The 14,091-nt window shown below is 36.1% G+C and overlaps 1 protein-coding gene across 3 annotated transcripts in view; it reads left to right on the forward strand.

Annotated features, from left to right (window-relative positions):
- LOC150106743 (hemicentin-2-like) overlaps positions 1 to 14,091 on the forward strand; it is a 487,441-nt gene that overhangs the window by 360,367 nt on the left and 112,983 nt on the right. For all 3 annotated transcript variants that reach the window (XM_090393310.1, XM_090393308.1, XM_090393309.1), the window contains exon 7: positions 2,615 to 2,878. In XM_090393310.1, coding sequence (XP_090249436.1) covers positions 2,615 to 2,878 — 264 coding nt within the window. The remainder of the gene's footprint in view (positions 1 to 2,614; positions 2,879 to 14,091) is intronic.

The raw sequence follows: 14,091 nt of genomic DNA on the forward strand, positions 1-14,091 counted from the left end.
GCACATAGTATGGAAGGATCATTTATCGTTTCGTCTATCATGTCTTGAGCGCCACCTATTGGTACCTTTGTGAAATAATAAATGCAACAAAGTAATGAAGATTATTGTCTTTTTTATTTGTTGGTTTTATTACTGAATACACTGTTTGTTTACGTTACCTCCTCCCAGAATTCTTTGGTGGGTCTATTACCTAAAGGGAAGATGTTTTTGTTTTCCTTGTTAGCATGATTTATTATCAACGTCTAGGCGCACAATGTCTGGCATTTCCATAAATATCGTGGAGTAGAAGAAGACAGTTTTATATTCTTCCCAGGAAGAAGTGCTAAAATATGGATATGAGAAGTGTGCGCGATAGGTACTAGGTTCAATTATCTTGAGGATTAAGTAGGTGGGTAGCGAACGTTAAAGCAAGAGAAGGGGGGGAAAAGCACGAAACGCATTACACAGGAAGTAAGCAGCAGAAAATGGACGAGAGAAAAAATTATTAATTTCTTCAGTAGATATTATAAAGAGATTAAATTTGGAAAAGAGATTTTCGCCAAGAATGCATTCAGTTATTTGGGGAGTTTTAATTCCAAATAATTCAGAAATTCAAACGATTGTTACTTTTTATAAGACAAAGAACTGCCAATTTGAATTGCTATTGGCATTTATAATTTTTAATAATTATTTATCTCAATGTTTCACAGAATACTAAAAATAATTAATAAAATATAAAAATGTTTTCAAAATCAAATTAATATTAAATTTTTATAAAGATTTTCAAAATATAAGCAATAAAAGGCTAACGCAGTAATTTCTTTTATTCATAACAGATAATTTTAATGGTCTGTAGACAACTCTTCAAAACATGAATCCAATACCCTTGGAGGGTAATGGATGGCAATGCTGTAGCTAATGAAGTTCTAACTGAGGCTCGGCTATTGCTGTTACCCTCCTGCCATGATCAGAGCTTTAATTGCTCAATAACACCTTATCCCTACACTGTCCTCTACAGATAACGGGGAAGATGAAAAGCATTCTTGCTTCGCCCCTTTAAGCCAGTCCTTATAAGGACTTCTAAACATGTGAGGGGGACGGATCCGAGATCCGATGAGATGCGGTGATTAATACCCTTGGAGGGTAATGGATGGCAATGCTGTAGCCAATGAAGTTCTAACTGAGGCTCGGCTATTGCTGTTACCCTCTTGCCATGATCAGAGCTTTAATAGCTCAATAACCTTATCCCTACACTGTCCTCTACAGATACAGATAACGGGGAAGATGAAAAGCATTCTTGCTTCGCCCCTTTAAGCCAGTCCTTATAAGGACTCTAATAATAATAATCTTCTCAACGTAATATTTCTCTACGGTAATAGGTTGTGGGAATGATCAAAATATACACGGGATGATTTTAAATTTGGCAGTTTTTCATTTAAAATGGAAGTTACAGTAAACAATTAAAAATGATTCACTAAGTCACAACCAGGAATTTTACTCGGTGAAATTTCTTCTTTATACCATAAATAAATAAATATTAAATTAAAAAAGAGTCCCATCCTAACGTTAGTCATATTTTGCTTTAGAGAAACAAATTTATAATAAATAATCCTTCTATTTAATGGCATATAAAGTTTACTTTTACTTAATGTCTTGGTCATCTCACTGCCTTCAAACTTTACATACGTTTCTGAAAACCAGAGGCCTCACTATCCATATAGAGAAATCAGAAAAATAGCCAATAAATACATGTTTTGTTTAATAGATTTTATAATAATTTGTGGCATTTCAAAACATTAACAATTTTTATTATAATCAGAACAATTAAAAATACAATGCATTTTTTTAAATTTTGCGATAATACACCATTCTATATATATCATTCCAACGATCCAAAAAAGTACACATTTAAAAAATGTGGATTTCTCTTTAAAAGATTTTGAATAAATTATACTTATTAATTAAAATGTATCACATGTATCTTTGAATTCTTGAAAAAAATAGAAAAGCAAATCAAACTAGCAGCATATTTTATATGTAATATTAGCTTACGTGAAAATTTTGATAATCTAAAGTGATTAACTTATTCATTTTTCATTGAAATTTATTTTAGTAACATTCAATACGTATTTTACATCGAAGCTAACCTGCAATCAAGTTCCGATTCCTTTGGTAACCCACCAAACATCCCTAATTAATACTATTATCCTGTTTTCATGCAAGTTAGTCTTAATGGAACTTTAATGTGCTGTATTTTCCATAGCGAATGACTCTGGCTTAAAGCATTGGGACATTAAAATGAAATTTCTGCGAGTATTAAACAGTATTAAGTTGAAGGAGAGTTCAGCTTATGGTCCAATCAATATTCAACTACAAATCGAGCGTTTAAAATTAATTTCAGTATGCAAATGAAGTGGATTTTCTTTGAGTCAGTACCCTCTTTAATCTCCGTGTGAAAGTAATCGTGTGTAAGATCGCTTTGAGTCTGGGGTTTCATTAAAATCTTTAGTTTTTTTTTCTTTCTCAAATTCAGTGGTTTTCAGAAACAGGTAAATGCAGAGATTGTCATTATTCTGTCTAATTCGATTGTTTTCAATTGAATATCTGAATACATTTCATTCGTTTTCATTTATAGTTCTACCCGGACCTGCAGAAATAAAATTACTCAGCGACTATCCAGAAAAAGGTGAGGAGACCATGTTACAATGCGATGTGGATGATCCTGGCCAACCCCCAGCAGAAGCTTACAGGTGGGAAAAAGATGGAGTAGAATTATATGAAACCAGTGAAAATTTCACTACCGAACCTGTACAATTACTCACCAGAGGGAACTATTCTTGCGCAGCTGTCAATCGAGTTGGTACGGGTCCCAAAGGATATTTTTTCCTGGATCCAAAAGGTGAGTACAAGTTTTAATTTATTTTTAACTAGTTTTAGAAAGAGGAGCTAATGATCTTGTCGCAGATAAATTATATCATGGTCATTTGTTCACAAAGCTAATCTAAAGTTTATTTTCTTTGAGGTCTTTGTATACAAAAGGGATTTTGAGATTTTTTTATCTACAGAACATTCAACAGTTTATTATCGTCTAAAATTAAATCCTAAATAAAAAATCTATATCAAAAATTCCTTTTTGAAAAGAATGTTATGAAATATAGGAAATTATGTTATTATTTTATCTAGAAGGATTACGAGACAAAATGAAAGCAGAACAGAAGGTGATTGTATCTAGAGACTCTATCCAAAATATATCTAATCTTTGGAGAATATTTTCTAATACTTAAAAGGTTTAGGCGTGACTTCATACTGAATACAAAAATATAAAAATTGCAAGCTAATTCCGTACTGAAATATACTTTTTTCTTTCATTTTATTTATGTATTTTTAATGAATGAAATTTGGTACTGTGATATGAGTAACTGTTACGATTGTTTTCAAGCCTAGCTTAAAAAAAAAATAGAATATCACCATATTTCGTGACTTGCAGTCCTTAAATTTGGAATTAGCTTGTCTAATGCACGCTTCGGTACCTCCTTTGAATTGCACGATCTTTCTCCATGAGAATTCACAGTTGCATCTCTGCTTGTTTTGCCTGTAATTTCAGAAACAGATTGTAATGAAAGTGAGACTTTCTAAATTTTATTTAGAAAGATTAAGCTTCGCACATCAGTTAATAATTAATGAATGAATTAATTACACAATACGTTTCTTTTGGGTACAATTTTTATATGCTATTATGAAGTTAGTAGGTTTTTTCTGATCCTATTTACATTGCTCCATAACACCATCTTTCAACAACTTTGATAAAGATGCTCTTACAGGAATCTTTTTTTTTTCTTTACACAAAGTATAATCGATACATAATAATCAAGTAAATAAAAAAAAAACTTTAGGGATACCGTCGAAGTTAATGGGGTAGAAATAATTTAAGAATTTCGATATTCCTCGACTCTATCTGGGAGATGAGTTGGTTCCTGTTATGCTTTCACTCTAATTAATTTGCATTGTTCTGTCAACCAACAGTTGTTTTTATTTTTGGCCTGATCTTTTCACTTGTTGCTACTCGGTCATTCTCCCACAAGCACTCTAATCAAACCATCCTTTCCCCATCGCTCTTCAGTCTCCTAAATCCCGTGAGCTTCCAACCATCACTAAATTAACAGTCTGCTGACTACAAAGACGTAGCTCATAGAAGCATTTTTTTTTGTTTCTCAATAGAAACAAAAGCTATTGTTGTATAAAGAAAATGTCATCGAACCATCATCCCAGGTCTCTATACACTCTCTAGAGACCGTTCCTGTTTGTTACTCTGTGGTCTTTAGCTGCTAAGCAACAGTATAAACAACTTCTGGAAAGTTCGTTCCCTAACCACAGTGCAAAGTATGTTTAAAGTCCCCAAAGGTGCACCGGGAAGTGATAGGTGTAATGGCACAGAGGAGAGCTTTAATGTTAGACCTTTAGCTGGTGTTGATTGAAAAAGAGTGTAAATGTGTCCACCATTCACGTGATCCCGCCAACAAAGTACATACTGTAGAGGTGACAAATAACCACACACTACAGCGACTGCTATAAATTGCCATTGCTCTGGGCACGCCACATCACACTAGCCTACTCCCTTGGCTGTAGTGAGTGTTTCCTTATAAATGATAGACCTTCGTTCTTTCATGTGGACAAGATAAACACACATGAGGGATTGAACGGCACGATTTGCTGGATTAAATCTTTTTTTTTTTTTTTTTGGAGCAATAGTGCGTGATCAAAATTCAACTAAGAATAGGGGGAGAGAAGAATGTTATTATCATTATAATATAAATATCTGAGGGGTGTAATTTTTTAGGAAATACAAAGTAAGGAAAGTTGTTTGGAAAAGTTGAGAAGATAAACGAAGAGGGGAAAATTGTTTTGATAAATGATTTATGCACATGGTTTAATGTGTTGTGATGTGAGGAATTTATAATGTTAAACATGATGAACTTTGACCATGGAAACTTCTTCAGCGAAGATATGTAGCAGCAAAAACCGAATGTCTCCGTGAATGACAATGGACTAATTGAGTGGACTTAATGGTGAGTAGAGAGAGAGAGAGATACTTCTTGTTCATCTTGTACATGGGTTAAAATATTCTTTGATTGGATGGATTTGCGAAATAGAAAACTTACTTTTGTAGATGCTGAGGACACAGTACCTGTTTTTGCCAAGAAAGAAATAGAAGTCTTTTATCACAGAGACAGAAATTTATTGGAAAATGCTACCGAAATTAGCAACACGAATGATCTGGAGAGCAGAAATGAATTTAGGGTAGTAGAATTCTAAATCTTCTGTAAAGTTTGTTTGTTGGTATAGTATGATGGGCTTTTTGTAATGAGAAAAAGGAGTGCGATTTGATGCAATTCCATTTGACTTCAATTTGAATTTCTTAACCATATTTGGTTTAGAATTGCAGTTAACTAGAGAACAGAGTTGATATGTGAAAGGAACAGAGTACGTGAAAGAATGCAGCAATGTGGTACTCCAGTATTAGTTGGAAAGCTTGATGATAAAGATCCATCCATCAGCATCACTTTTGGTATGCAACTCGAGAGAAAATTTACAAATTACTTGTAAAAGTCAGAAGAAAACGAAGTAAACTAAGTTGGCGATGAAATAGCCGAAAAACTTATTAGATTAGTGTGATTTTTAATTAGGTAGAAGAATAAAAGATATCATATAATAATGATCTTTTTGACTCGAAACGATCTCAATAATTATTTAAATAATAACATAGAAAATAAAATAAAAAATATTGAGTTTGTACGTACACAATGTTGAAGTGCATGCAAAAAATGCGACATTACTGTAGCAAAAGATCACAAAATCCACTGTATTTGTGTAAGACAAGATAATTCCTACATTTCACTTTAAAAATAGCTTTAGACCCGCTGGTAGCTTGTAACTATTGTCAGTTTAAATGAGACAAAGGGAACACACCGGTTATGTAAGAAACAACAGACAAGATATATCTGGCCTTTCTTCCCACTTCTCTACAACCAACCACATTATTGAATGGAATAAAAGTTATATGCCTTATATATAGAAGAAAACTACCGTTCCAGAATCTTCAAAGAAGCAGCTACAGACGCCCGTTCCACACAAAACCTCAACAGGAACCAAGATTTAATCCTACCTGATATATGGAAGACCTTAATCAGATCACTAAACACACATGAAATGAACTTCAGCGCCAACTACAAAATGTTTCTCAACAAGTAAATCATGTATCCGCGACACGTGTATTGTTTCACGCTCAATACTATTTTGTTATTGAATTAGAATTGTCAGTTAACGTCTAGCTTGTAATTTACTTTGCCGGCGAAACTAGTTGGTGATTAAATAGTTTATTAACACTTGACCAATGCTTCTAAATAAGAGTTAGTTATGCATTAATCTGGGTGATCAAGAATTATAACAATTTCAAATATTGTCAGTTTAATTTTATATACAAAGAAACAAACCAAATGAAACTGGATAATTTAAAAATAGTTAGGGTATGCTTGATTCTTATCGTGAACAGACTTGAGAGATTTTTCGAAGAGCATAGGCTTATATACAAGGTCAAGATGCAACGCAGAATCGAAATTAAAGTCTTCATACCCATAACAATTGTTTTAGCTGCGAGGCATTGAAGTATCTAAGGCAGAGAATAGTAGTCAAAACAAAAATGATGGCTGTGTTAATTTACTAAGGCCGTATAATTTGGAATTTGTGTAATAACAGAAATAGCACATTACTGTGGAAATGTCACACCATAGCCTCTAAAAGAAATTATGCCCTGATTCGGAATTTAACCAGAATAATGTCTACTGTATAGTTAGAAGCACAAATGAGAGAAAAGATCTAGATTGGTCGAAGAATGGTTAAGAGTTATGATATTCTTCTGAGAAGATAAATAATTAGTGGAGGATGGTTCGTGATTGTTCTAATTACCAGTCATTTTTTTCCTAAATGGAATTATAAACATTTGGAGACAGGGGGCGTTGTCATGCCACTTCAGGCATCCAGTAAACAGAGTGACTTCGCACGCTGGCTTACTATACGGCATAAGTAAAGGATAGTTGCAAAATAGTTAAAATTGGGTGAGTGGTTTTCAGAAGTAAAGTGGCTATTAAAAATTACTCTGGGAAAAAAAAAGAAGGAAGAAATAAAGGAGAAAAAAAAGAAGGAAGAAATAAAGGAGAAAAAAAAGTTCAGAAAAATGAACTGGTGGTTTTAAAAACTTGAGTTTCCCCTCACATAAATTAGATAAACCAGCCTAAAAACACACATACAGAGTTGGCATGCACAAAGAGTGATGCTCACGGTCCGTGAAACATAATAATATATAATAGAGTAAAAAATATAAATAGAAAGAAACGAAAGAGTGAAACAACAACATGATAACTGAAATCGAAGATAAAGTGAACGGAAAGAACACACACACACACACACACACACACACACACACACACACACACACACACACACACACACACACACACACACACACACACACACACAGAGAGAGAGAGAGAGAGAGAGAGTGATGTTATATATGGGAGACTTGTTTGCCAGATTTCAGCACTCATTAGCAGCTGGTCCCCTAAGAACACATTGCTGAAATGCCATCTGGATCTGTATCTGACTACATATTCCACGTCCATATTCATCTTCCTTTTATCTCCTCATCATTTCAGGCATGTGTGTTTGCGTGTATGCGTGCGTGCGTGCTTGTGTGTGTGCGTGCGCGTGCGCTGTTATGCGTTGCTGTTAATTGGTGACGCTAAAGTTATCTTATTGCCCATATTCTACTACTGTTAATTAGATCCTTTTCTAATCAACAAAGCCAGTTTAAAAAAAAAAACAAATTAGTAGAAATGCGCCAGGGAAATTAGCATATGGAAGACGCCGTTGCAATTTTCGACTGCAGGTCACCTTGCCCGCTGATTATTTGCCCTGCCAACAGTCGCACTGCAATGCTCTTTGCCCACGGATGAATAACTCCTGTTGCAATTTTTCTAACAGCAACGTACTTTCTTGTACGAAGTGATTACCTATCCCCCCCCCCTTCCCCACTGTAAATAAGAAAAATTGAATCGGCAACCCAAGTATTTTGAAACTATTAGATTACATTGGTCATGCGTTGCTAATTTCACACTTACCAAGAGACCGCAGAGAGTTTCGCAAATACAAGTATTGTATTCAGATTAACTCAACGAGTTATGGAAAGCAACATTGGCTGTGACGTGTCAGCGCATGCTCATTTATAAACTCTGAATGCGAGCCAATTGCAGCAGATAATGAAAACATTATCGAAAAGGTTAACAATTCATTCTTGCTGCCTACATACTTACAAATAGACAATGCGATTCAATATTTATTATAAAAATGCAGACAGCTGTAATTTAATTTCTGAATTAAAATACCCGGAGAAATATGCGCTGCAATAAAAGCTAAAGTACAGAGATTGTTGCGCCTAGCGCAAATGTATAGTTGCATAACTTATTACAAATCTAAGCAGTCATTAAAATTTACAGTACTACATGCATTAAAATAATAACGATTATGTAAATAAATAGCATGTATTGTAATTATACCTGATCATGTCTATGAACATTAATCATATTTTTTTCTTATCATTATTGTTATGCGTTTGCATCTCAATACGTAAACGACTTACATTAGAACTCCTTAATGATATTTTTTTTTGCAGTTATTGATTATAATGACAAAATACTAACAATGGATTTAGCAAAAAATCTACAAGAACAACGATACAAAGAATCTTATTATTTGAAGTTTATTTTTTATTTTTTTACTTTGTTAGAAGAATTCGAATAGTGAGGGCCATTTATAGAAGATAAATATTGGTTTGCTATTCCCTCTCCACTGTCCTCTGTCCTTAATTTTTACGCTTCACTAAACTCCCTCCATTCTTCTGTAGTCATCAGCAAAGCATCTAATGTCACATCCAGATGCTATTGGTGGTTAATCATCTTGGTTACTTCTCTTGCGCCTTGCAAGTTCATTAAAGGCCCAACATTAATATCGTAATTTGTTGTGATTCTAAGGCAGTATACAAGGTAAATAGCTATGCTTCTAATTAACGGTTGTGCCGACTTTGTGGCATCGTCAACATTTTACTGTTATTGACTAGTTCTCCCATTGCTTGTTGGAGAGAGAGAAAGAGAGAGAGAGAGAGAGAGAGAGAGAGAGGGTAATGAATGTGATGATCAACTCTCTCTCTCTCTCTCTCTCACTTCACTCCATATCAACTAAAGTGGGAGAAATAGCCATTCTCAAGCACACACTGAAACTCTCCTCTTCCCCGATCTCTAAGGAAGGTCACAGACTAATACTTTATTGATTAACCTACTTTCGTATATTAAATTAGGTTTTAGATGGTGATTTTCTTTATGTAATAATTTTTCAGTAAATGTAATTAATGAAAGGAATTAGTCAACTAATTGGAAAATATGTATGTCTATTTTTTCTTCATTCTTGAATGTAAGACACGTTTTTTATTCTTTCTCTTTTTGTTCTCTGGTTAGGAGTTTTTGTAAGCAGCACGCCTGAATCTCCAATGATCACGACCTCTTGATCTCCGTATAAAATGTTCAACACTGCTAGTAATTCATAACTACTCCATTATCTGTTTATATGCCTCAACTTTTTTTTTAACATTTCTCACTCTTTTCTTCAATATCTCTTGTACTACTTGGACTTCAAGTAGGTCATACGAGAATATTGTCAGTGATGATACAAGGAATGCTTTCATCCTTCTTAAAAATCCTATCCTTCTCATCCGTCCCTTAGGAGGGTTGAGTTCTGTCCTAATGAGGGGGGTTACTGGCAAATTAATACGGCCGGTTCTCCACTCCTCTGCTGCATCCCTTAAGGGCGATATTCATGACTGTAATCCGTGTATGTGTGTGTGTGTGTGTGTTCACGGGCCAGTTTGCCTGCTTCGTGTCGGGGTAACGGCAATAGCTCAGCCTCAGTTAAACTTCATTGGCTACAGCATTGCCATCCGTTACCCTCTATCTCTCAACCAACTAAACAAACCTCCGTGCAACGGGGACGGTTTGCCTGCTTACGGGATGAAAAACCCCAGATAAACTGAGAGGAAAAACCCTGCTGTCCACGCCCAAAACCCAGCTAACTTGGCTATAGCTGAGGAAGATCCTTAAGCTCCTCACGTCGTCAACGGGAATCGAACTTAGGACACTCCGACCTCAGGATATGGTTGCGAAGCACATAACTACTAGGCTAACCGCGCAGACTTTTAAAAATATATGCTTTAAAAATGTACAAAAATATATAAAAATGTATACTCTAAAAAAGTAAATATTCATATGGAATAAGAAGTAAAATTAAATACAAAAATAAAATCCTTCTTATTATGTTTTAAATGTTAAAAAATTTGGATCATATAACTAATATTATTAATACACCTTTTAAATATTAATATACATTTCGTACATTATGCCTAGCTAAAAAAGTAAATTGAGTATGAAATAGAAAAAGTCCTTTTTAGGACTCCCAGGGTAACAAACGGCAATGCTGTAGCCAATGAAGTTTTAACTGAGGCTCGGCTATTGCCGTTACCCAGCCATGACTAGAGCTTTTTAGCTCAATAACTCTCCATCCACACAGATTTTATTCATTCAGATGACGGGATAAAGAGTCAAGGACTCAGTCCATCGCCCAGTTCTTTTAAGAACTTTAAGAACTAAATTGAGTATAGGGCTTGATGGGAAGAATCAATCAACCGTGAGATGCGGTGATTGGTTTTATATGAGATGCCCATACATATAGGGTAACGGATGGCAATGCTGAACCAATGAAGTATAACTGAGGTTCGGCTGTTGCTGTTATCCTGGGTTAATGAGTTCGCTCTCTTAGGTTTTGCCCTAAGGGGACACTTTGAGTCTCCGGCACGGCCCGCTGAGGGGCTTTGTCGGTGAATTATTTTCCTCAGAATTTGAGCGGTTCTGCTCAGTGGTCGGGGAGCCCGTCACTGAGTGGAACCAACGCTGAGATTAGGACGGTCTTTCGCCCACTATGGAGTGGCCTAGAGATCGTCCGTATTTTTGAGATTTCACCTTTACTTACATAGTCGGTGATTGATTCATTCAATCCAATACCCTTGGAGGGTAATGGATGGCAATGCTGTAGCCAATGAAGTTCTAACTGAGGCACGGCTATTGCTGTTACCCTCCTGCCATGATCAGAGCTTTAATTAATTACTCAATCCAATAAGTTATAATTAGGTAAGAATGAGCTAGCGGTGAAAAAGTCCTTTTTAGGACTTCCAGGGTAACAAATGGCAATGCTGTAGCCAATGAAGTTTTAACTGAGGCCGTTACCAAGCCATGACTAGAGCTTTTTAGCTCAATAACATCTCATCCACACAGATTTTCTTCATTCAGACGACGGGATAAAGAGTCAAGGACTCAGTCCATCTCCCAGTTCTTTTAAGAACTAAGTTATAATTACCCACCTAAAAAAGTAAGTAAATCATATATATGATTCGTGATTTTGATAATTATAAAATGTGATCCAAGAAAGTTAATGAGTATATTTACTAACAGTAAATAGTATTACAGTAGTCAATCGTTTTGGTTTTCAAACTGGTCCAAAGAATCAGCTGAGTAGGTAAGTCAACCAATTTTCAAAACAACGGCGATACGGTAGGCCTACTGCCATTAGTTTCGCCATTGTTTCATTGTACCATTACTTCATTAGAAACTGTCTACTTATTATCGTGGAAAGGAAAAGTCATGTCCTGCGCTACAGAACATGGCTTGGGTCTAACCATGGATGCACCATACGAAGAACTTAATTTAAGCAGCTCCTGGCAATATTCAAACATATAGGCAATTTGCTTCACGCTAAATGGCCAGTAAAAGTGGTAGTTCATGAAATAAAAGAAGTTGATATAGATGACTCTCAACTCTTAGAACTTCTTCAAGACAGCGCTAGCGAAACAGCAACAACTGCTAATGATAATCCCCTTACAGACCACTTTGATTATCAGGAGGTTCGCGCTCTCAAAAAGCGCAAAACGTCAGCCTCTGCACCTCCAAATTCAGATGAAATGGAAGAAGATGGCCCTGTCCTAGACTCTCCTACCTCCTCAAGGGAAAAGATCCCCCCGATTATTCTGCGTGAAAAGAATAAATGGATGTCACTAAGGACTACAATGAACAACTTACAGATCTCTTACAACCATGCAAAGAATGTCACAGACGGTGTTAAAATTCACCCCAGGACTGTGATGGACTATCGTCGGTTAACATTTGAATTAAATACTAGGGGTATTCAGTATCATACATTCTCACTTGGTTCAGAAAAAAATCTCAAGGTAGTGATTAGAGGTGTATCTGAAGATGTTTCTACAGAAGAAATCACTGCAGATTTGCGCCAGAATGATTTACCACCAGTAAAGGTCAGCAGAATGACTAGGATAGACAAGACTCCAATGCCACAGTGATGATTGAGATCAGTCAGACCTACAAACACATTTTGACCTGACGACCATCTGTGGATTGAAAATCTCTACAGAACCGTTAAGAAAAAGAGCTTCAACTGGGCAATGCCATAGATGTCAAAAGTTTGGTCATGCCCAGAAAATGTGTAGGGCTGAGTTTAAATGCCTGAAGTGGGGGGTCGGTCACCCAACAAATACCTACACTAAGCCAAAATCTACCCCTGCCAAATGTGCCAACTGTGGCGGTCCTCACACTACCAACTACAGAGGATGCTTGCATAATCCACGCAATAGAAAATCTGAAGAAGGAACATACTCTTTCTCTCTTAGCACACCTACATTAGCGACTACTTCACAGCCTCCTATAATTCAGAACAAAGACTCAGAAGCCCATCTACTGAAAACTGAGTTCCCAAAAAAGAACAACTCAAAATCAGCAGTCTAGGACATATGCGTATGTAACTCGCCCTAAATAGACATCCTCCCTGGAACAGTCAGCATCACACCCAAATCTGACAGCTATCATTACCTCTTCCTTGGCAAATATGCTGTTAGATTTTAGCAGATCCAATCCTTCACAAAGTTCTACTAACAGATTTCTAAAGGACATCCAAGCCATCATTTCAGCGCTCACTAATGAATGGTAACAAACTAAAACTAGAATCTCTAGAAATCATTGCATGGAATGCGAGTGGCATGAGAAATAAGATTCTAGAACTTCAAAATTTTGTCCAAAGACATCAGCCAGATGTCCTTTTACTAAATGAGACGCACCTAAGACCTTCAGACAATCCCAAAATTTGTGGATACCAATTGTACTGTACAGAACTGATAGATTAACCCACAGAGGTGGAGGCAAGGCAATTTTCATTAAAAATTTCATCTCTGATCACTTCACAAACATCCCTCCTACCACCAACCTTGTGGTCACCGGCATTGAGATTCTCACGAGTTCTGTCGGAAATTAAAACTCTTTGAAGCATACCTACCCCCACAAAAATCATTATTGCTCTCGGGTTTGAACGCCTTATTTGATACCGGAGAGCCTACCATTGTGGCTGATGATTTAAATGCCAAGAATTCTACCTGGAATAGCCATTCCACCAACAAAAATGGATAGATACTACAGAACTATGCTGGTTTCAACAACCTTCTTGTAATAGGTCCTGCTGATCCCACCCATCACAACACTTATGGTAGGGCTGATATATTGGACATAGCCATATTACAGCACATCAGAGTCCAATACAATTTAATGACGATTAACGATCTATCATCAGACCACAACCCAATACGGTTAAAATTAGGAAATCTTGGAAAATTATCCCCCCCACCCCTTCACTCATTCATTCCTTGGGAAAGGCTCTCCAAGGCACTTCCAAAATATATTGGTCCTGTTCCCATCATTAAATCAAAAGAGGACATTGAAACAGCTGTTAAAAATCTAACAGAACAGATTACAGCAGCCTGTGCAGCAGTTACTACCCCTGCAACTACCTGCAAATCCAACCACTTGCCTGAAGATACTATGAATCTGATTAGAGAAAAAAATAAGGCTAGAAAAAGATACCACAACACCAGGGCGCCACAAGATAAACGGATCTTGA

This window comes from Typopeltis vanoorti, chromosome 5, assembly GCF_054136105.1.
Source record: "Typopeltis vanoorti isolate ZY-2024b chromosome 5, IOZ_Tvanoo_1.0, whole genome shotgun sequence".
NCBI classification, from domain to species: Eukaryota; Metazoa; Arthropoda; class Arachnida; order Uropygi; family Thelyphonidae; genus Typopeltis; species Typopeltis vanoorti.